This window comes from Argiope bruennichi, chromosome 5 (assembly GCF_947563725.1).
Source record: "Argiope bruennichi chromosome 5, qqArgBrue1.1, whole genome shotgun sequence".
Lineage (NCBI taxonomy): Eukaryota > Metazoa > Arthropoda > Arachnida > Araneae > Araneidae > Argiope > Argiope bruennichi.
This window is the reverse complement of record NC_079155.1, coordinates 89,813,150-89,839,648: the sequence shown is the minus strand read 5'-3', so window position 1 is coordinate 89,839,648 and position 26,499 is coordinate 89,813,150. Positions and strand designations below refer to the sequence as shown.

Sequence of the window (26,499 nt, the reverse complement as noted above, 5' to 3'; positions counted from 1 at the left end):
TTCTTATTTCAAATCAATATACTCCTTACTAAATGCATATAAAATATATCTTTCAATTTTTCGGTTTCGAACTATACAAAAAAAGAAAGTGTTCTAATTACAAACTCGGAATTTTATTTTACTACCATATTTTAGACTTCTCTGAATTCAACAGAAAACATTTTTCCGCTATGGTATACTAAATACACAAAAACAAAGTACTGTAATCGTCAACAGTTTCGAATGCAACTAACAGACATCCAGACATCCCTGGATTCTAAAAGTACCTTTTCGAACTACATACATTTTCGACTTTTAAAAATACATACTCTGATGCCCCAAAATCTTCATCAAAATACATATTCGGTTTTCTTCCTTATACTTGAAGATACACTAAGTGAATCTGAAATCAATGACCTCGAATTGTGACTTTGTCCAGAATTCACAGTTTATGAAGTTGAAATAGAGATGGTAATTACTTTGGAATTCTCTAAAATCTTCTCTAAATTCTCTAATCTTGTCTTTCCTTTGATACGAGACCATTCCTGCAGGTGTGGGCTGACATATTCACGAAGAGGGGTTGTCTTTTCAAATATACGAATATTTAGGGAGACCATTTGAATTATATATGCCTGTCACGTGCCTTGACACTGTTACAAAAATTTTCTTCTGCTACAAATACCGCCACTCAATTGTAATGACGCAGAGCATTTAATCTCTAATAGTTCAGCAGCTTGCTTGCTGTCTGATCCTCTCAAATCTGTTTACTCGTCGGCGACTCCGACCACTCGCACACACCATTTCTGACGATCCACACGACTTCTTCTTCAGCTTCAGAGTGCCCGTCTTTTATAGTTCCGGGAGGCGGGGCTAGAAACTGCAGACCAATCAGGGCGTACCTGGGTGTATCTCTGTTATTACTGGATGGATCATGAAACTTCTTGAACTTCCTGGTATTATCCATTTAGTCGCCAAACTCGCCAAATTCACCGCCAAATGGTCGCCAAGCTCTCAGGTCATTGACGTGGCAGCCGATCAGCTCAGATCTTACAACGGTCTTTCTTACGGTGATACTAGCCGTGATGGGAAGCAAATTACAAGTTTGTAACAACACTAATGATGACACTTTTCTAGGCAACGCGAGTTTATTATATCTTCTGCTTTAAATGATCGATGACTGTTTACATATATACAGTAGAATTCCGATAAAAATTTAAACTCATTTCTTCGAGCTCCCACCGGAGCTCTTAAAAACGCACACTCTTACCGATGTTGGCCAAAAAATATACTCTCGCGCAACTTTTCCCCTCTCTTCACTTCATCTCCTTTTATCGTGAGGCCGAAACCCGAGAAAGAAGAGGCATGATAATGCCTGTCTGGGAATGCAACAACTCACAAAACTTCATGCTTCGCGATACTACTTAGCAAAACAATATATATATATATATAATATATATTTCATTTGTGTAAGTGAAGAGAAAGATAAGGAAGGGACATCCTTCCTGGTTACGTGTTTTCTGTCAGAAAACGCCGGATATAAGAATTGTATTTTTTTTATATGTCGATGCAGTGAAGATTCGAATGCTCAGATACCTACAGTCGTTCGAAATATATTTTTGCCGTCACGTATACGAATTGCATACAAAGAATAAGTACAATAATCGAAAAAAACTTCCAATTTCATATTCTAACGAACCTTTAAGTTTCAGATCTTACTGAGTTAAAAAAAAAAACCATGTTTGGAATAATATCTCTCTGTCTGTGAGCATGTCAATTCAGGAACACTTTGAGCTACATAGATGAAATTCGGTGTATGGGTTTAACACTAATTTGTAGATTACTTAAAATTATGAAAGAAGTCCATTCTGTGGAAGTATGAGTGTCTGGATATTTTAATAGAATTTAATATGATAAATGAAAAATGAAGGAAGATAGATAGAATTCGGTACACACATTTAACATTTAAAATGTAAATATGCATCAAATTTGGAATAAATCCTTTAAGAGGTTGACAGTCTGTCGGTCTGTACTTCCACAGGCATGTAAATGCGGTAGCTCAAATGCACAATAAGCTTTTATGTGATTTCATGCCTACAATTATAATGCGGTGTCATTTTTTTTAAAATTTAATTGGTGGAAATAAAAGGGTTCATAATACATATTTAGTGCTCTGATACATTTATATGAACTGCACACTAGCAATTAAACAAGAAAAACTCACATAGGTGGCACTTTAATAGACTCTTTTGAAATTATTATTTCGCTAATGACCTATGGTTGAATATATACAACTGCATTTATTTAAAAAAAAAAATGACGAGAACCTTTCAGGGAACCCACTCTCGTTGAACAGAAATGAATCTCGATGTTTCTTAGTCCTTATTTTAAAGTTACAAAGTACCGAAAAAATTGCAAATATCGAAAAAAAAATTTCGATAGTCCATATGATTAGAAGCAGAGCTCAAGATTTTAGATTTCATGTCTAAATAGATTTTTTTTAAATATTTAAATTTTCCTGTAGCGTTAACGGTCTAAAAATTTATCAATTGAGGGTTCGCGTTAAGGTTTTTTTTTAATTCAAATATTTTTTTAAGTAAAATTATTTAAAATGTTATTGATTAATCAATTCTTTAAATAAAATAGTTATTATCTTTCATTACTTAAATCATGTTTGTATGTTTAAGCTTATGGGTCTCTCTCTCTCTCTCTCTCTCTCTCTCTCTCTCTCTCTGTGTGTGTGTGTGTGTGTGTGTGTGTGTGTGTGTGTGTGTGTGTGTGTGTGTGTGTGTGTGTGTGTGTGTGTGTGTGTGTGTGTGTGTGTGTGTGTGTGTGTGTGTGTGTGTGTGTGTGTGTGTGTGTGTGTGTGTGTGTGTGTGTGTGTGTGTGTGTGTGTGTGTGATATGAAAATTAGGTGATCCTCTAAAATGATAAATTAGGTCCTCATATTCGATTTTTTATTGCTTTTTATTGCCTTACTTTGAAAAGATTTTTTTTTGAGATTTGAATTAATTAAAATTTAAGCGGAATATTTAATTCTGAAATTATAGCAGCATAAAAATTATTTTTAGACCATCTTAAAATTCTAAATCTTGTCTTTCCATTGATACTAATTTTTTTTACAATGTTTTTCTTTGTATTTATAATTAAAGTTTAACTTCAGACACAAATAATATGGAAAAAATTTTAAGCACACCCATTTTTCAAAACTGGTGTTTTTTCTTATGATATGATTAAATGTGTAACGATACAGATAGAGCATTACAGAAATATATAGTATATTGAAATGAAAGAGGTAAGGTTTCTGTGTTTGATATTTATAAAAATATGAAGTTTAAAAATATTTTGTCGAGGAAACATTAACATTAAGTTGCACAAAATAACTAAATAACTCCGAATTTATATTTTCTCACTATTTTTTTATTATACTTCTTCAACGACAATTCTTTTACTGCAAGTTTGATATTCATTTCTTTGGAAAGTTTCAATCAGTTCCTATTCTGTTTTTCTGTCATTTTGCCTTATGTGTTTTCCACGGCTAATTATTTTGTGCGCTTATATTTTATAACTATATTTCACCTTTCAACTTCATTTTATGTCTTCCATTCTCCACTTCTTTCATTCGAATTTACTTTCCTTTATCTGACAAGTGACATTTCTTTATTCCTCTTCCCATTAATCGTTTGCCTTTTCTATCACTTATTCCTTCAATTGTGCTAAGGAAAAATAATAAGAATGAATTTCTTCTTCTGAGAATTTTCTTTTTCATTCTTTTTGCAACAGTTTTTTTTTTCTTTGGACTCTTCTATTTTCGAAATACACCATTTTATCTTGATTTCTTACTTTCTTTATCAACTTTCTTTGTTTAAGATCAATCTATTTTCGTCCGCATTTTTTTTTTCACTAAATACGACTCAGAACTATTCTTTTATGTTGTTGTTTTTTTATTTACTAGCCGCTTTTGGTTACTAATTGATTCATCGAGAATATTGATTGTATGTACTTCGATTAAACTTTTGATCATTTGTATAACTTGATGTTTATGAAATCCCTGTAAATTTATTTACTAAGCCAATTGTAATAAAAAATAAAGTCGTGTAAATTAATGGCCTAAAGCATTTTATGCATACTGTGTATATGAATGAAACTGTCCGGATAAACTATTTTTTTTTAAATTTTCGTAAATTCCATTTTTTTATTTTTCATGTAAATTAGTATTAGATATAATACTTCTTTTTTTTTTGTCTTTAACAACGTGTGATTAATATGATGCTTAAATTAAATAATTAATCTCAATCAATTAATTAATTACAACAATAAACTACTGCTACGGTTAAATACTTTACTAGGCAATGAAAAGGGTTTAAGTTCTAGCTCAACATTAAAATCTATTGTTAAAAACTAGGTAAAAAATATTTCTAAAAAATTGTCAATATTCAGGAAAAACTGTACTAATATTAAATATATATCAATTTATAATCTTGATTAAAATTTTTAAAATCTTGAAATGGTGTAAAATTTAGTTTTGTGCAATGCGAGTTTCGAAAGTTGTGATGGGGAAAGTGTAAAATATCATACAATTCTTTGACGCTTTTGTTGTATTATCGTTAATATGTCTTTAATCATTCTTTCTACAAGATAATCATGCCCACAAATAAAGTATTCAATACAAAAATAGGTGTTTTGAAACAGTGAGAGGTATACCTATTTAGTTCCACATTCTTTTTGAAAACTATGCAAGGAAAATTTTAAGGTTGACCTTGTAAAGCCATGATCACATGAAAGGAATAATATCAAAGTCGGCATTTTACTCCCCAGAATTCCTTGCCATACCAACATGAGAATATTTAAATCACAGCGGTAAAATAAAGTGCACCTGATTTACATACACTGGCCATGTTTAGCTTAAGAAATTTTATACAACTACCGGGAACACTTATAGAAAAGAACTACTGAGAACTTCTTATTGCATGGAGTTTATAATCAGAAGTAAACACATACGACTACAAAGAGCGGTTGATTTGTGATGGAGCATTTGAGCAGTTGTTGTTGTTCTTTTTGCACATACATTCCGTTTTGATCAAGTGCCAATGATTTCTGCATATCCCTTTGATGTATAGTGCATTAAATAATTAATGAACATGAATTTTTCCCTATCGTGACAGAATAACATTTTTTTAAATTCCAGCATTAAATCTATTATCATGGAATTAAAATTTTGAACATAACTACGCAAGCATCGACTTTTCATTCTCTGGCCTTGTTCCATAACGAAAAAAACTTTAATCTCTTTTCTGCTACAATCTATAATTTTTGTTATCTTTTACTATCTTTCATTAGATTACTTTAACTGTAATATAGGGGAATCATTTTAATTACGCTATAAATCACATTAGTTTTTTTTATTGCTTCAAAATACTTAATTTATTTGCCATTTTTGGCACACAATGATAGGAAAAATGAGTGATGTTTTACAACTCACAATCCCTCAACACTAGAATGTGTGTTTCGTAATGGTCTCGTGAAAAGTCCCGGTTTCATGGTCACGTTCAACGAGATAATCACCCTGTACAATGGTGTCGTATATGTTAAATCTGTTGGGATCAAATCGTCTTCCAAGGTAGTTGGGAGGGAGAGCAGTTCACTTACATTTTATTATAATTCAGAATAACGAGAACTATCCCAAGAAAAACCTCGGGTAATTTCAAAACCAGAATGTTCACCTAAGTTAACTACCTATTACCCTCTTAAATCTTATTGCAAATATGCCAATAATGAAAATAAGATAAGACACTTTTTTCAAAACAATCATACTGATACATACAATCCTATTATTTCTCAGTGATCCGCTCTCCATTTCATAATTTTCACCTTTTCAGCAAATACTCTCAATTTTCTGAGATCGAGGGTTTGAAGTGTCAACTCCTCAGAGTTGCATTGTAATTCGCTACACAGTATAAGAAATGCTGACGGCATCGATTTATAAGCATGCATGATGACTTTGATGCCATAGAATAAAAGACACGTATTGATGCCTTTCATTATATGTAAAGTATCAATTAATATACGAAGACAATAACCCTACAAAATTACTATTTTTGAAATAAATGTTCTTTTGGTGAGGTTGGTAAATCTATTCGTTCCTATTTAGATTTTTATTCAATTTCGGATTGAATAAAAATCTTAATAAATTTAATTCTTAATAGATTATTTTTTCTCTGCAACATATAGTCTTTAGAAAACTACATTTTTATTTTAATCTCTTCTTTTAACAAGATAATCTTAGCAAAAAATTTTGGGGATCTGCTGAACAGTGGGAACAAATGATTTATAGTGCCTACATATAAAATCATAAAAATATTGAATATTAATTACTACAAAACAATTTTTTAATTAATTGTCAAAAATTATGTTTTTGATCAGGGAGTAAGTATGCATCAAATGGCCTCCTCGATCGAAATTGAAGACTAGGTGAAGTATTAATGACTCAATACATGAATATATCTGTTCTTTATTCCCAATTGCACTCTACTTTAAAAGTATAATAAAGAACAAATATGGTATTCATTTTTAATATAAAAAATTTCAAAAATTTTTAAAGAGATATGAGACATGCATGATGAAAGGGCAACGTTTCACAAAACTAATGGATGTATGCTATCCAAAGAGCAGCGTTATTAATATCAAGTTTTCATCCAAAGAGCAGCGTTATTAATATCAAGTTTTCATGTTTGATTATAAATATGAATTTACCAATTCATCAGTTAACAATACGTCATTAATAAATAAAAAAAGAATAAACGCATCATAATCAGCAGATCAACTATTTTATTTAATATTCAATAGACTCCTTTTATTTATAGTTGTCATGAAATTATATGACGAGCTGTGGTTGATATGCAGATAAAAGCAGAAAAGATTTCAAGTGACGCATCAGTGATTCACAGATCCAAACATTATATTACTTGTAATGCATACTTGTTTCACTTAGCTATTAGCGTGTTAAAAACCTTAAATTATAATAAAAATGAAATGCATTTACAGTATTATGCACTTCGTTGACTGCTGTCTTCGCAAGGTACATACTTGGTGAATATGGATGGGATTGGAGCATTTGCTTTGTTTTCGGAGCGATTTTAAGTGCAACCGATCCAGTTGCTGTTGTCGCTCTACTTAAAGAATGTAGTAAGTACAAATAAAATATTTGTATAGTAGAGAAAATAGGACTAGTGAAGTGAAAACGACCATTATGGCTAAATATAGGTTATCACTATTTTTACAAAATATCTTAACCCTTAACTGTGGGCGTGCGGTCTGTGAGACCGCTAGCGATGGATTTTCTATCACCCCTATTCTATTTTTAGCTCAATTGAATGTATTGACCCTGTAGCTTCCTGTTTTGTGACCTTCAATACACGTGCACTTTTTCAGCCGATTTCAGCTGATGCTTTTTTAAATAATTCAGTTATTTCTTCGAGCGCGGTCTCTAAGACCGCATCTCCCTGTTAGTGTCGCAGTGATAAACAAGGCTTAGAAGATGGCGCTAAAACTTGGGGCCCGAAATATCATCAAGTTTACTGATCCTATTATGAAGCAGTGCTCCAGACACTTTTAAATGAAGCAGAAAGTGGTTTTAGTGATAAGGATAATTGTACAGAAGAGCTTTTCGATGAAAATTCGCTTTGAACTGATTTTGATATGTATGTTCAAACATAATCAATTTTTCTAGTGATAATGTATTTTGAAAAATTTATAAAATATATTAATATATCAAGAGATAATATACAGAATTTGTAGGTTGATTCTTATACTAGTTCTTAACCTTTATGTTTAAAATGTCCTAGAAAACCGTGCAATGAAAGTCACACAAGCCGATAAAAAAAGGGTCAATTTTACCCATTGTTAATTTTTTTTATTTTTCATATAATTGTTGAATTTTACATTATATTGTCTTCTACATACCTTCATATACTGTAAAAATAAATATGATTTAAAAAGTAAAAAGTAATATGCTTTTTCAAGAATATTATTTATTGTAACATGTAATTTGAGAAGAAAATGTATGCTCCAACACATTTACTTTTTTCAATGACAATATATTTTGAAAAATTTCTAAAACATATCTATATATCAAGAAAAATATCTGCAAAATATATTGGCAGTTTTTCATACTAATACATTCATTAGAAAATTTAATTTGAGTCTAAATGAAATGCGGTCTCGTAGACCGCACCTCCCCAGTTAAGGGTTAAATTTATTGATAATTGTACACTATCCAGGTAACAATTAATTGCAGGATCATGTGATACATATCACCCTTTTCTTAGAAGCAACTAAGCATTAAGAAAATAAGAATCAAGATTCTCAGTATGTTTATTGTGTTTTTCTACGCCTTGAGGTCCCTATCCAAGCCCGCTCATCTTTAGATATAATCCAATTCTTTCTCCAAATATATCCTTCTCAATGCAAACAAAACATAAATTGCATCTATCGCTTGAAAAAATGTTTTTTTGAGAGATATCACAGCGCCATCTATTAGATAAATTTTAAAACTGCGTGAAAAGATTTTAAGACGTACAAAAATAAAAGCGCTGATAAAATTTTTATCGTGATAAAACATGAAAATACTACAAATTTTTTTAAAAAATATTTATCAGATGAGTGTCAGTTTTTAAAGAAAGGAATATGCTTTACATAAATAATTATTTTATATTTTAACAAGTAAATATAAATGCATTTTTGAAAACCAGCACACACTTTTCTACTCAGAATGAGCCTTCTTAGTTTGCGTAAGAATTCAGAGTAAACAGATGACCATAACCATTAAACGTGTGAAATATTTGATAAGGAGATAAAGGGAAATGAAATGACTTTATAAAGATTGATGGGATTTATAAAGGATAAAAAAAAGGAAAAGATAAATGGGATTTATAAAGAACAAAATGAAATCATTTCATGAATGAGACTAAGGAAGTTCCATAGATGTATTAATTTTGTTGTGAATCGTAAACAGAAAGGTTTTCCGCTATTGCACGTGCATCCAGTTTTATTGTTGATAAAAGGACTCAAGTGTTTGGCAATTTTGGGGAAGAGTTTTCTGTATATCTGTTTGATATATTCTTTAACAGTGTCGATTTGAAAACTCAAGTCTCACAGTGGACTGGATTACGTCATTCTTGATGTTGCAAGATGCATCGGTCATGATACGTAGTATTCTGTTCGTAAAAAAAATGGTTCTATTGATAATCTAGAACCTTATTTGAAGTAATTAAATCTTCGTACAAGACATTTCTGGAAACTAAGGTCTAATGAACTATTAAGAAATAAAATATAATCGAATCATAAATTATAATATAAAAATGCGTACGTTAAATAGTTTTTTCATGTAATATTTGAATATATTAAAACACAGTTTATACTTTGTAATTAGTTGCATGAGTTCTTTCTTGAAAGAAGTCAAACTGAAGATTAAAATTCCTTTTCCATAAGAGCTTACGATTTTTTAATTAAATTCTAACTCGCGACAAGACGTTGATCTACTAACCAGCTCCAAAATTCCAGCAATTGTCTACAAATTGACGACATGCAACATTCTGCAAGTTCAAAACCATCATGTCAGGGTGAAAATATGTACTGATTTCTGAAATAAGATTGAATTCTTGCCGATAGCTGATACCTTAAATATGTTGCATTAGGATCCTATTTAAAACTACAGGACTTTTCTTCTTAAATTCTGCTATTTCTCGTCAATAACATTGGTACAAATAAAGGAAAATTAAGCAAGAAAAATCGAGGAACCAAGCAAGAAAAACCGAATTACCTGTGTTCGAGCTCTGACTTAGCACCCAAAGATAATTGCTTATTTATCAATCTTACGCTATATAACAGTAGTTTATTTCACAGCAAATATCGTCATTTGATAAAAGGAAAGAAATGTGCTTTAATAATGACGAACATTGCATAGAAGATCATTTCAGTTTATACTCTTACTGTTAAAATAAAAAGCCGATAAAATATCTGCGTAATTCTTACTACTAAATAGGTCCTGTACTTGCTATTTAAATATAAATTGTTTGGAAAAAATATAGCATTTTAAACTTTAAAATTTTCTATTTTAGTTTTGAGAAAGCATCAAATTCATTCCGTTAAAAGAGATATCTTATCTTCATATAAGTTAACAGATATCTTCATATAAGTTAATTATCTTATATGAAGAACTCTGGACTCTTAACAGATTTCCAAGTAATACTGCTAGAAATGAAAATGTACAATTTTTTTTCCAATTTGCTGACATTATATTAACCTGAACTATAAATTTGTCCGAAGACTACTTTTTGGTATATTTCATGAAGTAAAAATTTTAGAAATCCCATCCAAACAAATTTAGTGCTTTTTAATCATTTTACTTTTGTCATTTCTTGCATTAAATAAAAGATGATGGACATCATTGTGACAGATTATTTTTCTTTAGTTTGTATGATGTTTAAGAGATCAACAAGTCAATGTTTGACTTTTCAGCTAATAGGTACTATAAACAATTTAATTAAAGAGTGTATAATCACTTTACAAGCTTGGATATAACTTTTTTTTCTCAATATATGATGATCCTTAAAAATTTGAAAGAGCATTAAAAGTATTTATTGAACATACTTTCGAAAAAGATCATGTATTATCTTTTGTTTCTACACTATTTTTTAAATGAATTTCAATCAATTTTTTTTTTCCTTTTAACGCTAATAACTCTTTTTCTTTCAAATTTCTTTGCATCTTTCTCTCAAAGGTATTTCTTCCAGCCTAACCACGCTCATCGAAGGAGAATCATTACTGAACGATGGAACCGCCATCGTTTTGTTTGATTCTTTGATAAAAGTATACGAAGGGGGCGAGTTTTCTGGTAAGGATTTCATACTTTCCACAAGATTCTTGCATGCATTTTAAAGATTGTTAACGCTTTATAACACATAAATTTCTACAGCAGATTCTATCAAAATAAACAAGGAGGCTCTCACTTTATTCCAAGTGCCTTCGTTATCCTAAAAAAAGAAAAAAATAGTTAGAAAACATTTTTATTATCGTATCTCTCAGATATTTTAAAGGGAACATGTCCTTATTTACAAGTAGCAAACACGTTTAAATATTGATCTGGATTCGTCAGATTTGTTATTTCACGAATAATTCTGTCATTACGAAGTATTTTCGACCTCATACTCATTTATTCATAAAATTTCGTTTCAGGTTTATAGACGTCCGTCTGAAACTTAATCCGTCTGAAACTTAAATGAAAAAAATATTGTTTTAAGTAATTAATTGGAGCTTTACAAAAGTTAGCATCACGTTTTCCAAAGTACGCAGTCTTTTAAATTGTTAATATTGCTAGGCTGTAAATATTCTGATGATTAGGTTACTCTCAGGCAACTGAATATAAAAATTTTCCTTCGACAACATTATAAGAATAATATTCATACAAGAAGAATTCTGTTTAAGAAGCTATAGGAGCTTTAACATCTAAAATAGACCTCGAAAGCTAATCAAATGTGACTCTCCCTAACATTATTAAACTTAATAGACTTTTTACCACAGTCTTATAAAACATTTAATCTCATAATTAGAAATTTTTAAGTTAGTTAAATAATTAATTAAAATAGATATGCAAAAGTACATGTCCTGTATGAATGGTCGAAGATAGAATTTGCTTCGCGCAAGGTGTTTTTAGAAAATAAGCAATTTATGTTAACAAATTTTACACCAATTTATTACCAAACTTGTTAATCATGCAAAATGATAAATATTTTAATGGATTTAGTAGCGTTATTTAACTTTTTTATGTTGTTAAACCTAATAACGCTTTTTTAAAACATTTTCAACATATTAGGAAACACTGAAAAAAAAATTACATAATAATGCTTTGATTTTACATGATTTTCCTTTATTATGTGTGTATAAGCATGCCTAGAAAATTTTATATTTATACGATGAATCAGTTTTGTATAATCCTGCTCACAAGCTCTGAAAATGTAGTGTTGAAAGTAAAATGACTTGAAAGTAAAAAAAAATCTTTTACTAGGCATATCTATTCAAGAATAACACAATCAAATACTGCTGACTTTCACGTTTATGAGTAAAAAGTCAGTAGTGACCTTCAAATTCTTGACTATATCTTTTAAACTAATTAACGTACACACATGTGCAATATCTTAAAATGTTCATCAGGATTTCGGTTATAAAATAATGACGTCAAAAAATTAAAGTTTTAAAGATCTATAGCTTTCAAAGTGATTTATTTTAAGGAAATGATGATGACTGAAATTATGTCATAAATGTGAGGCATTATTCTCAAGAATTCACACGAATGTGTGGTATTATTCTTATTATTCTTAAGAGATGTGCGCATAGCAAATAAGATTCTACTTAATTTTGGAACATCTTGAAAATGTAAAAAAAAAAAGACAGCATTCCCCAAAACAATATTAAATGGCTTGTGCAGTTGCTTGAATTCATTTCATTTCATGGAAATATTTCTTAAAGATAACATGAAAATGCATGCATATCCTCTTCTCTTCCGTAGTGGAAAGAATCGTTTCTACTTTCCTCTACGACTGTGGCGTATCCATAGCAGTTGCATACCTTATATCCAAGGGCACTGTGATTCTGCTCAAAAGAATAGAACTGGACACAGATATCGAAGTCACATTCACCTTCTGCATTGCCTACCTAACTTACTACACAAGTGAAGTCACTCTCGGGGTCTCAGGCGTCCTCTCAGTGGTCGTTTTGGGCGTCAACGTGGCTTCCTACAAAAGCAGTATCAATTATGAAACGGAAGAAACGAGCACGATTCATCAGTCAGTATTGTTTTCAAAAATATATTTTCATTTCAAATTGTCAGATTGAGTAGAGTTTCATATTTACTTCTCGCATTGAGAAGAAAGCATACAGAGTAGGATCATCAAGGGTTGATCTCCAGATTCAGACGCATCTCCACATCATTCTGTCGAGAAAAATCATTCTCTGCCATATATACATGAGTACAATAATTAAAAAACGGAAATCTTAGAATTTTATAATTTAGATATATTGATCTTATACTAAAATCGCTCATCAACATCACATTTTGAAATAAATCTTTCAAATGAATTCTTAAAAACGAGTTAAAGTTTTCACGTAATGCTTGCAAACTATGCATAAAGGAGACATAATAATAGATTTTTGCATATTTATCATACACATTTGCTTAAAAAAATGTTAAAATTAATTTATTTCTTTGCCTATGTAATGTCACTCAGTTTAGCATTAATGTTTTATTTATTTGTCCAAGTTATTGCAATATACTGTCTGTCCAAGACAAGAACACTGCTAGACAATCGTCTATCTTTACGGCGGGCGTTATAGAAACAGGTTACTGTAGGAAGAGTTCATTTTGCAGAGGTAGAAATTAATTCAAGTCTCTTACGTTGGCACGTTTAGCGCCAAATTGGCTATATTTGGTATTATTGCATTTAATTCTTGAAAACAAATTTTAAAAATAATTCACTTAACTGAAAATCATTTGCATACTCGGAATATTGAAAATATCTGATATTCCTGTCATATGTATACAAAGAACAAAACAAATCAAATAGAAAAACTGAATAATTATTTGTATGTCTAACGACTGCACAAGAAGAAAAAATAATTAAGAAGTAAAATCATGTATGACAAAACATTAATCGTCTTCATTTCATTTGTTTTAAATTTATATAAGTTATTAATATCAAAGTCTCCGCAGCAAACGCGAGGTAATCTGTCTAATTTAACAGAAAAACTATAACATAATTAATCGTAATTATTTCATAATTTTTATAAAATGTTGCTTTTATTCTGTTATAAAGTAAAATGTTTATTGTTAAATATGCTTGAAACCTTTCCAAATTTATATTTATTTATTTTTCTGATGTATATACTGTTTCCCGAAACATAAAATTAACGATTACCATACTATCAATTTTCAGATTTTAAAAAATCAAACTTTGATTTGTAACTTATTTTCAATATGCACAAGCTTTTTACAGCATAATTAATAAAGTTTATATGTAAAAGTATTCTGAATTTGATGATAATTCAAGTGTTCATTCATGCACGTGCCAGATGTCCCAGACTTAAAGGAACCCGATTAAATAAGAACAACATCGCTTTACATTATTCTACGAAAAACGCGGTAAAAGTTTGTTTTTGTATTCCAGATTATTCACTTCCCCCGGCTTGAAAAAGAAATACAATTATTTAAAAAAATTTTTCACACGAACTGTCAATTCAAATAATAGAGTGATAAATGAGCTTTTCCTTTCAATGTATATCAGTAATCATGAGCTCGAAGCAATAAAGGATCCAAATTCCTGCATGCATTTTATCATTTCGCGGTTGAAAATTCTTCACATTTCTATTCAAAGCCCATCAATGCCGTTTGAGAATACTTATCTGCTACCGTTTTATTATCACAATCAGTGCACCTGAGTAGAAAGGAATCTCGTTAAATACTTTAATCCTTCTAACTCACATTAACGTGCATAAATTTTTAGATTCTTGGAATCATAGTTAAGAAGGAAAGCTATTGAAACAACAGGGAGGAGAGAAAACAAGCCTGAATAAATGACTATTTTTCTTTATTTTATTGAAAAAAAAAGTAATGCACTATCTATAATATAATATTTTCTTCATACCATTATATAGTTGAATAATATTTTTTTAAATGATGTCAAAATTTAAGAGACAAAAAAAATATTATATAATGAAATGCAGTTAATATTAACCAAAGAAAAGATTAATAAAATATAAAAGAAGTAAGCTAAGGGAATATAAAGATACGTGCAACTGCGACTAAAGCGAGAAGACGAATAAGCAACAGGTTTTCTTTTATCGCTTCACATTGACGCCAAGAAAAAGAATACCCCCCTGACTTCTGTCCGATTCTACCCATTCAAAATGGATCGTCCCTACCGAAACCTGTTTCTATAACGCCCGCCGTAAACATAGACGATTGTCTAGCAGTGTTCTTGTCGTGGATAGACAGTAGTTAAAATTAGTTTTTTTGAAATCTTTAGGAAACGGCGACAAAAAACCATTTAGTAGTCAAACTAACGCCAATAAATACATATTAAATTTTAATATAATATTTTGACTATTTTTAATTTAATAGCCAACCAAATTACTCCCACCAGACATCTGAAGTACAAAATAAAACAAAATAGCAATCAAAAATCATCAATTCAGCTCAGATGTCGTCCAAGTTATTTAAAATAGCAACTCAAAATTATGAACTCCCAAAATATCCCTAGTATTGTTTCAAAGTGGTACTGGATAGTTCAACAAGCAAAATATTTAAATTAAGGTATCCCTTGAACAAAGTATTTAAATCAAGGTATCCCTTAACATAGTATTTAAAACAGCTATGCCAAATTTGGTTTTAGACTACATCCAGTCACAAAATAAATTTGAAAATGTATATTTTAAACAGACAATCTGTTTTCGTATCACAAACAAGATTGTCAATTTAAACTATGCATTGTTTATTTATTCGGTCAAAAAAATCAAGTACTATTTAAAAATTGATAGAAAGTGATACAAAAGTATTTTTTTTATTTCTGAGATTAAATCCGAACACCAGAAAAATAAGCAAGTTATAATCCGGAAACACTTGCTTTATGAAAACAAATCATGTTCTTTTACTTCCTATTTATTTTAAAATATCCTTTAGATTTTGTAAAAAGTGTATTTAGGTTATTTTATGTTATCATTTTATTGAGATCATAAATTCCGACATTTTTCAAAATGTTAATTCATTTTTCTTCTTTTAAAATATATACGCTCCTCTAGTAATATTCGACTTTTTTATAATGTTACTTTTCTTTTCGAAAATGATACCTTTAAACCAGGTTATCTGAAATTTCAATATGTACTTTTCTGCTCTAATTTTTTTTTTAAATATGTATATGAATAATGTGTTATATATTGATTATGTGTTATATATTAGAGAATATATTAATTACTAATGCAAAACAATATTTTATCATAAACCGGCGGCAAATATCTCTTCAAAATTTTCTCGTATTTTCTCTGATAAGCTTGTCATGCCAGAAAACGCCATGCATAGTACTAGCATAAAATAGTTACAAAATATTAACTTTTTGCTATTGTTTCCTCCTTGGCGAGTTTTTTGGCGATTAATCCCTGCCATGCGGTAAATAGTACCCAAAAATCGAATTTTTGCTTCAGACAGGTTTTTTTTCGACCGATTAAAACAAAGGCACAAAATTGCGCTTGTAATTACAAAATCCTATACCAAATTTAATATATTTAACTTATTGTATTTTTAAGTTATCGCGTCTACATGTTTCTGAAAGTACAGACCGACAGACGGTCAACTCCTCATTGGATGTGGCTCAAAATTTGATAGTTATATACACTATAGATGTTAAATCTGTGAAGAGAATTTTATCAATCTAGCTCTCTTTCTGTAAATATCGTGTTACCTTATATTCAGACAACCGGACCTCATCTGAACTGAAAATTACTCCAAATTTAATAGAAATCTTCAAATTTGATATAAAAACCGCATATCAAATTTCATTCGTCTAGATCAAAGCGTCTTTGAGTTATCTTTGAGGATTGCTATACTTTCTCTACACTGTGTATTCGAGAAAAAATCGTACAAACTCATCAATAACATAATTGAACTGATTTTAGATAGTAAGAATTAATTTTTCACCGAAAGTGCAAGGCATGAAATGGATCATTAGGAAGAGAATAGTAGAGATTTGATATTCCACTATAAGCTTGCTTTTATTCCATGAAATATTCCAGATATTTACTATTTGAACAATTTAAAAAAATTCCTTTATTAATTGCAATCTGCATAGAAAGTTTTAGGTATTTCAAAACCTTTTTTTTTTAATTTAATAATGTAAATAATGTATGCATTCTAATATGATAACATTCTGATATTTCAGATTCTGGGAAACACTCAGCTTTTGGGCAAACACATTGATATTCACCTTTGTAGGTATTATCATAGCATCTCGGAGTGTCATAGATTTTGGTGATGTTGGATTCATAATTGCCACCTACGCTGCTGTCACATTTTTCAGGTAAAAATGAATCCTAAAAGTTATCGTAAAAACTGAACACTTTATTTCAAATTGCGAATTTCTCAACAGGAAAAAAAATAAATGCGTAATTCTACTAAAATTTACTGCCAGGCGGAAACTGAGTACCTATATATACCTATTGATTGATTGGTAATTTGCTGTTGATAATTTATTACGTTGATGATAATATTTATTTACGAACACTTTATCACAGTTTTATAATCTCAATAAGTTTTCAGTTCAGTTGCATACAAAATCATTTATATTAAGCACCCATAGTCATATTCTTAATTCTTTTCTTAATTCCTTGTAGATGATGGTCTTGATTTATTACGTTGATGTTTATTTACAAAAATCTTATTGCTGAAAATGAGCATCTATATTTCTATTCTTTGATTGATAATTTGCTGTTGAAAGTTTATTACGTTGATGATTATATTTATTTACGAATACTTTATCACAGCTTTACAATCAAAATAAGTTTTCAGTTAACTTGCGTAACTAAATCATTTGTATTAAGCACCCATAGTCATATTCATCGTTTCTTAATTCCTTGTTGATGATGATCTTGATTTATTGCGTTGATGTTTATTTACGAAAATCTTATTGCTGAAAATGAGCACCTATATTTCTCTTCTTTGATTGGCAATTTATTGTTGATGCTGATGATTTATTATGCTGATTATTTTTATTTACGAACATTTTATCACAGCTTTATAATTTTAATAAGTTTTCCATGAACCTGCTTACGACGTCATTAATATTAAGCACCCATACTTCAATTCACTGATTCATAATTTGTTGATGATGATGATATTGATTTATTGCGTTGATGTTTATTTACGAAAATCTTAATGCAGCTTTATGATTTTAATAAGCTTTCATTTAACTTGAATACGAAATCATTAATATTAAGCTAATACATTGGGTAATTGAAATGTTTTACTCTTATAAACTATAGAAACTGCAATAAAGCTCACAAATCAGCTCCATGAACGTAAAGAAAATTTTACTAAATGTCTAGTAGGTAGACAAGTTTGGTTCAGCTTACTGACATCTTAGATAAATATTTTGCGACTGACAGCTGCTGTCAAACTAGCTTTTGTAAGTGGATGGCTGGAAAATTTATCAACAAAGAATTCGGAAATTAAAAATATATTAAGATGCTGTTTGTATATAACAGATGAAAATGAATCTGGACTTTTTTTATCATGTAGTTCAACATTTATTCTACTTTAGAATTTTTATTTTCTATCGACAATTGAAGTTGAAGATTTAGGGTGAGATATCTGATTACCTATCGGATTACGATGGTAAGCAGATCTGATTAACTGTCGGATCGCGCTGTTGGTCATTCAGCAACACTGTTGTCAGATGAGGAACCATTCTCTTCACAGCATGAAGCAAATTTTCTTTCCGTATGAGCGATACTTGTTGTTGGATGACATCTTTGAATTTTGATATTGATGTCAGTAGTTAGTTGTAAACTTTTTACTTTAAAAGTTTTCAAAACCCAAAGTCACAATATGTCAAATCGGATAATCTTGGAGGTCATGTTGTAAAAAAGATCAAGTTAGAACGCGATTGCCTTCAAACATTAAACATGTCTATTGATATAGACTCAGTAGCATATGGTAGTGCAAACGATTCCAATTATTGCCTGTGACGATTTCGGTTCTAGAAAAATCTGATTTTTTTTTTTCAACTTTAATTCTTTCATTTTTTATATCATTTGATTCTTTCCTTTTTGATATTTCCAAATCAATGTTTTTAATTTTTGATATCTTAACAAAGAAACTCGATTTCATTTCTATCTGTTCTCAGCAAATCAGCCTCGTTCTATCTTTGTTAGTTTTCGAATAATTCACTTTTTAAAGTATTTCTTGACATTTGCATCACCAGATCTGATATTTGTTTCAGAGGTGTCATGATTGCTGTTTTGAGTCCTGTTTTGCAATCAATTGGTTACGGTTTTACATGGGACTATGGGTTTGTCCTTGTGTGGGGAGGTCTCAGAGGAGCAGTTGGATTGGCGCTCGTCCTGATCGCTCAGCATTCCATGTCACCCGAGACTGCAAATCAGGTAATATTTATATTATTAAACTACATCATCCTTAACCGTTTCCTTAAAGAATTTATAAAAAAAACATTATCAGAGAAAAAGATGAGTTGGCATTCATTTATTATGAGTTGGTATTCATTTCATTTATTATATTCAAAAAAATTTATAGACAAAGAAAAAGTATCGTCATAATATTATATATTCTGATGTTTTCTGATGATGATTAGGTGTGTGCCAAAAGTGGCATTACACCGGTAAAATCACATAAATAAAATTTAAAAAAATAGAATTTAAATAGCTATCAAAAGACTAGCTATTCAAAAAAAATTCATAATTTTGTGTACTAGAAGCGAAAAAAAAAAAAAAAGAGTAGGCATAAAAAAGAAAAAGTGGAGAGGTCTAAATATCCCAAGCGGAAGAGTCTATATAATATTCCAACAGCATCATTGAAACATAATTTGTAAATAATAAATTTACCGAAGATATGCAATTTAAATTTAGAAGAAAAAAATAAAAAATAGAAATAAATAAATAAATTATGTAAATAAACAAAAAAAACTCAAAAATATAAATAAACAAATAAAAAAATAAGTAAATGAAAAAATAAACAAACAGAAAAATAAATATATACAATGATTCAGTCTAAGGTAGAATCCATGAATCAGGAACAAAAGGCCTAATAGAGTTCTTTTTGCATTTTTTCCCTTGTACTTACTAGATACTGTCCACAGTGCTTGACAAACCAGGAAAAATTATTGCTCAATTTGGAAAATTCTGTTTTCCTTATGATGTAGGAAGTCCAAAATATTTTGAGCTTCTAAAGTCAATTTATTGTTTAATAGGATTTGGAAAATATTTAGTTTTTATAAGTTTTCTCAAATGATGAAGAATAGGGCAATGTAAAATATAGTGTGGAATGTCATCATAATCATTACCACATCTACAACTACAATTTCTCAAAATGAATCTTTTAAGATAATATTATATATGCTTACACTTCATAAACTTATTAACATACATTTTCCACACGTTTAAAATACTAAAATTTCTTGTTTCATCTGGTAAAGCTCAGTTTTTTTTTTTTTTTTTTTTTTTTTCCTTCATATGCGAATTATACACAGAGAAAGTATTGTGATCGTCAGAAAATTCGAACTCGAAATTTTGATGAATCTGCATGATTTAGATCTTCCGGAGTCCAAAAAAACAGATTTTGGTCTCTTGATCATTCAGTCTATATATTCTTGAATCTATTACAAAACCGCTAGACGAATAAAATTTGGTGTGTCAACAATAAAATTAAAGATTTTTATCAAATTTCGAAAGAAAGTTTGTCCGTCCGAGGACAAGTGAAATAATAATTACAAAGCTTAAAGAACTAGATATATGAAATTTGGTAAGCATGTATAACATCTATAATGCAAATCCACAACAAATTTTGAATCATGTCTGTCAAAGGGTCGACTGATTGTCGATCTGTTCTTAGGCTTGTAAGCGTGAAAGAAAGCGAAGAATTGAATACATGAAATTTTGTAGGTGTTGTGACTATAACTAAAGCAAATCGGTCAATTTCAATGAGTTCAAGCCGATTGGAAAAATAGACGTCCAAAATATATATTCGATTTTCTAATATTTGTATATTAGCATGTCAGCGATTAATCGCTATAAATCCAAGCAAGATCCAGTGTAAATACTATATTCAAGCCAAAAAAATATATCCTTAATAACTATTGTTTGCCTATGGCCTATAATTAATTCAAGTATCAGTTTTCATTACTGTATTACGAAGCACAATCCTTATGCTTAAAAATATAAATCTGCGTAATCGTGAAGTTCATAGCCTTATGCAAATTCCACAATTTTATGCAGGCTGAGGAGAGTTACATCTTTGTTAGAAAGTATGCGAGAAAGTTTTTAGGAGACAACTTCCACTCCGTTTTCTTTTGAATTAAATAGGAAAGTTCCACCTGAGAGTATGATTGATAACTGCATCTCACACATAATTTTATATTGCAGTTATATAACCATTTAACTTACTGAAATAATTTTTTTTTCTAGTCAAATGAAGCAAAAATAATGGAATAAAGATATAATTACCTGAGTAAAATGCATTAAATATATAAAAAAAATTTAAAAATCTACTGAAAACGTAATAATTATCCAAACCAAATGCTGATGAATATTTTTTTAAAAGATCACTTAAGAAACGAACAATTTTACCACGTTTCTTAACATTAGCAAATAATTTTGTGCTTCTTCGTTGTTTACAGTGTTTTTGAGTCATTCATCCCTGAAAAACTCTCTTTTAATAACAGTACAAAAAGCTTCTCTCTCCTAGAACCAAACATCAATTCAGGAAAAAAAAAGCATGTTGTTAAGTTTTTATCAATTCCAATGAGTAGGAAATACGTGAAGTATCTTTTTAGAATTAAAAGAAAAAAATAAAATGCTTAGAGAAAAAACAGTTTAATATAATATTTCTCAAATGTAATGGCACAATCAAACTTGATACAAATGTCATGTCTACATCTAACAATAAAGAAAACTTCTGATTATACAAAAAAGTGGAATATCTAATTACATCTGTTTTAAGTAATTTTCTATTATTATATAAATAATTTGATCCTTTCAAAATATATATTTAACATATAATCTCAAATTCCAATATTTCAAATTTTTATAGACCATTCGATTATTATTATTCAAATTATAATTGAATCAATGATTTATTATTTCATCGAGGTAGATTTATATTGGTTTTATATTTCATCGAATTAACTTCTATTTAGTGTAGTACCTAAAAAAATAGGTTTTACTATTTAAAAATGCCGATCATAAATTTTATTAAGATCATTTTACAATTGTTAAATACTTGGCTGATTTAATTCTTGGGAAAATGGCTTTAAAAATAATAAAAACATTTTTAATATTTTCAAATTTTAAGAGTAAAATGAGACAAATTTTCACAAACTATAGAATTTTTTTTTAGAAACTTTCTCTATGGAAAGCATGTTTGCAGGAAAAGGCATTATTATTACTTCTTGTATCAAAGAAATTTTAAAAGGCTCTTGCATTAAATGTAAAAGAATATTTATTTTCTGTCCTTATTTTTTAGATATTTTTGCTTTCCCCAAACTCTCTTTCTTAGAAAAAGTTGCTTGTATATTTATAATTTTATCACGTCGAGGTCGTTTACGTTTAAAAAAATATGTCTCGATATTTTTTCTAAATTTTTCTTCTGAAACAAATTCCTTTTTATCATTTAGAAGTTAAAATGTTTCTTTTTAAATATAGTCATATTTTCTTTGAAATTTTTCTATTCCACTGATTTTATCAATAATTAATTCCTTGGGAATTCCAGATGAGTATGAGAATGTATCTAAAGAAATTATTTAGTACATGGCAATAACATTAAAAAAAATAATAATAAATTATTTTAAATATTTTATTTATCTTACAAGACATAAAAATTAAGAGTTTTAACAAAATGTACAGAAGAAACACTAAAAATAATTAATAATATAGTTTAAACATGGAAGAGACCACCACTGTATTTGCAGAGGAAATTTATATTGTTTATTTATATAATTATTTATATAATATTATTAAAATCATTATTTGTAGTTCTAATTTTCTAATACATTTCGTTCTAATACATTTTTCTTCGACAAAAATAAACAACTATATATATATATATATATATATTAAACAAATTGTTGTTTTTGTGATAATAAACCCCTTTCTTATAAATTCCTGCCATAGTGAAAACATCTTCTAAATGAATCGATATCTCTAATACAAAATATAATTAATAAATATCAGAACCGGCGCTTCATCTCCAAACTTGAAAGACGTAAAGTGAAGAACGTTTCAGATGTATTTATCTTGAACATTAATGTTCAATGTGCCGAAAGTGAAAACCCTTTATCTCGTAACTTCTGTATAATAGAGATTTCACACATTTGTATACAGTATTGCCATAATATTTATTAGCCGAGAAAATTGAGGTAAAGCTTACCTCAACTTCCTTGAATGCGCATTGTTCTTCTATTATTCACTATAGCCAAATACTTTTATAGCGATCCCATTTCTCGTCCCCTGCTGCATCCATTTTCAAATAGTTTACATCAATTTCAACAAAATTTAGAAGATTGCACATAACTGAATGTCAGTCTTCCATTTGTTCTGCAAAGAGCAGTTACTTGACTTGACAGATGCGTGTCTTATACTTAAGTTTTACAGTTAAAATGGAATTGAACTAATCTGGTTACTGTGGCTCACAACTGATAATTCACGAGTAATGATTCTACGATTATCACACAATATGGACATCTTGAATGTTTTTTTCATTTATCGATGTCTCGGATGTTATCATTCTCGATATTTTCATTGTCATTAAGAAACATTTTGAAAAACATGTAATATTGTTCTATAAATAGATGCTTTCCCATCATTTCTCTTCAACCCTGCAGAAGTCTCAACAGAATATCGCTAGGTGTTTTGATGAAATTTCATGCAGGTTTTCTACTGAATTATGTCTTCCATAGCATAACTGTCTTCATTCAGCGTATTTTAAGTATGATGATAGAGCATCAGCCTTGATACATTTGATTTCAACTCAGTTTGATATATTTGTTCCTGATGTACTGAAATTTTTATATTGCGATTGAAAAATTAATTCATTTATTTATTATGTAATGTATAATGATTTATAAATCTTTTTTTTTCTCTAAAGCAAAGTCGTTTCCTTTTTTGATTAAATTTAAGAAAAATTATTTACCCCTGATAAACAATAATATTAGTTATTAAAAAAGTATGTTTTGAACAAAATTTTAGAATTCTAATAATTCATGTTTATATTATTTTCAGAGCTGATGCGAAAAATGATTTTTTTTTTGTATTTACATCAGAATATTTTACGCTTTAATTCCAAGCATTATATTATAACATATATTTAAAGTCATATATATTACCATGTGTGTGTATGCGTGTTCCTAAAATATCAAGCCATATATACTAACTCTAAAATTATTTAAAGAATAATTGTGTGAGTGAGTGAGTGAGTGAGTGAGTGAGTGAGTGAGTGAGTGAGTGAGTGAGTGAGTGAGTGAGTGAGTGAGTGAGTGAGTGAGTGAGTGAGTGAGTGAGTGAGTGAGTGAGTGAGTGAGTGAGTGAGTGAGTGAGTGAGTGAGTGAGTGAGTGAGTGAGTGAGTGAGTGAGTGAGTGAGTGAGTGAGTGAGTGAGTGAGTGAGTGAGTGAGTGAGTGAGTGAGTGAGTGAGTGAGTGAGTGAGTGAGTGAGTGAGTGAGTGAGTGAGTGAGTGAGTGAGTGAGTGAGTGAGTGAGTGAGTGAGTGAGTGAGTGAGTGAGTGAGTGAGTGAGTGAGTGAGTGAGTGAGTGAGTGAGTGAGTGAGTGAGTGAGTGAGTGAGTGAGTGAGTGAGTGAGTGAGTGAGTGAGTGAGTGAGTGAGTGAGTGAGTGAGTGAGTGAGTGAGTGAGTGAGTGAGTGAGTGAGTGAGTGAGTGAGTGAGTGAGTGAGTGAGTGAGTGAGTGAGTGAGTGAGTGAGTGAGTGAGTGAGTGAGTGAGTGAGTGAGTGAGTGAGTGAGTGAGTGAGTGAGTGAGTGAGTGAGTGAGTGAGTGAGTGAGTGAGTGAGTGAGTGAGTGAGTGAGTGAGTGAGTGAGTGAGTGAGTGAGTGAGTGAGTGAGTGAGTGAGTGAGTGAGTGAGTGAGTGAGTGAGTGAGTGAGTGAGTGAGTGAGTGAGTGAGTGAGTGAGTGAGTGAGTGAGTGAGTGAGTGAGTGAGTGAGTGAGTGAGTGAGTGAGTGAGTGAGTGAGTGAGTGAGTGAGTGAGTGAGTGAGTGAGTGAGTGAGTGAGTGAGTGAGTGAGTGAGTGAGTGAGTGAGTGAGTGAGTGAGTGAGTGAGTGAGTGAGTGAGTGAGTGAGTGAGTGAGTGAGTGAGTGAGTGAGTGAGTGAGTGAGTGAGTGAGTGAGTGAGTGAGTGAGTGAGTGAGTGAGTGAGTGAGTGAGTGAGTGAGTGAGTGAGTGAGTGAGTGAGTGAGTGAGTGAGTGAGTGAGTGAGTGAGTGAGTGAGTGAGTGAGTGAGTGAGTGAGTGAGTGAGTGAGTGAGTGAGTGAGTGAGTGAGTGAGTGAGTGAGTGAGTGAGTGAGTGAGTGAGTGAGTGAGTGAGTGAGTGAGTGAGTGAGTGAGTGAGTGAGTGAGTGAGTGAGTGAGTGAGTGAGTGAGTGAGTGAGTGAGTGAGTGAGTGAGTGAGTGAGTGAGTGAGTGAGTGAGTGAGTGAGTGAGTGAGTGAGTGAGTGAGTGAGTGAGTGAGTGAGTGAGTGAGTGAGTGAGTGAGTGAGTGAGTGAGTGAGTGAGTGAGTGAGTGAGTGAGTGAGTGAGTGAGTGAGTGAGTGAGTGAGTGAGTGAGTGAGTGAGTGAGTGAGTGAGTGAGTGAGTGAGTGAGTGAGTGAGTGAGTGAGTGAGTGAGTGAGTGAGTGAGTGAGTGAGTGAGTGAGTGAGTGAGTGAGTGAGTGAGTGAGTGAGTGAGTGAGTGAGTGAGTGAGTGAGTGAGTGAGTGAGTGAGTGAGTGAGTGAGTGAGTGAGTGAGTGAGTGAGTGAGTGAGTGAGTGAGTGAGTGAGTGAGTGAGTGAGTGAGTGAGTGAGTGAGTGAGTGAGTGAGTGAGTGAGTGAGTGAGTGAGTGAGTGAGTGAGTGAGTGAGTGAGTGAGTGAGTGAGTGAGTGAGTGAGTGAGTGAGTGAGTGAGTGAGTGAGTGAGTGAGTGAGTGAGTGAGTGATAAAAAATAAAAAAATTATTAATCAAGATATAAATTCTTTTTTCTCATGTTATAACCAAAACATCCTTTTAGTTTTTTTTTTTTTTTTTTTTTTTTTTTTTTTTTTTTCAATTAGCAAGGGTAGATATAGAGATTTTAATATCAAAGAATATATCGTTGTTTATAAAATTAATTATGCTTTTAACATTTTTACTTTTTTTATAGTTGCTCATTCAAGTATCGGGAATCATATTTTTGACACTAGTCTTCAATGCTCCTACTATGAGGACTTGGCTGAAACTTTTAGGTAAAAATATCAGATATAAATATGCCGTGATTTATTTTTATACTTAAATGCTTTAGTTAAATCCTTCGTTTTTATCTATTCATAGCATTCGAAGTTCTTAACTTTTTCTTTTAAAAATAAAGTTAATTTATACACCAAATTGACAAGATATATTAAAAGAACATTTCATCCCATTTAGGAAATTCGTTAATTTTATCACTCCAATGCAATAGATAAGTTATCGGTGATATATAAAAACCTGGAAATGCCTGGGTAATATATAGAAAG

The 26,499-nt window shown here is 30.5% G+C and overlaps 1 protein-coding gene across 1 annotated transcript in view; it reads left to right on the top strand.

Annotated features, from left to right (window-relative positions):
* LOC129968317 (sodium/hydrogen exchanger 10-like) overlaps positions 1-26,499 on the top strand; it is a 101,825-nt gene that overhangs the window by 13,706 nt on the left and 61,620 nt on the right. Inside the window, exons 3-8 of the mRNA XM_056082172.1 lie at positions 7,021-7,161; positions 10,757-10,870; positions 12,542-12,818; positions 16,959-17,096; positions 19,017-19,179; positions 26,151-26,232. Coding sequence (XP_055938147.1) covers positions 7,021-7,161; positions 10,757-10,870; positions 12,542-12,818; positions 16,959-17,096; positions 19,017-19,179; positions 26,151-26,232 — 915 coding nt within the window. The remainder of the gene's footprint in view (positions 1-7,020; positions 7,162-10,756; positions 10,871-12,541; positions 12,819-16,958; positions 17,097-19,016; positions 19,180-26,150; positions 26,233-26,499) is intronic.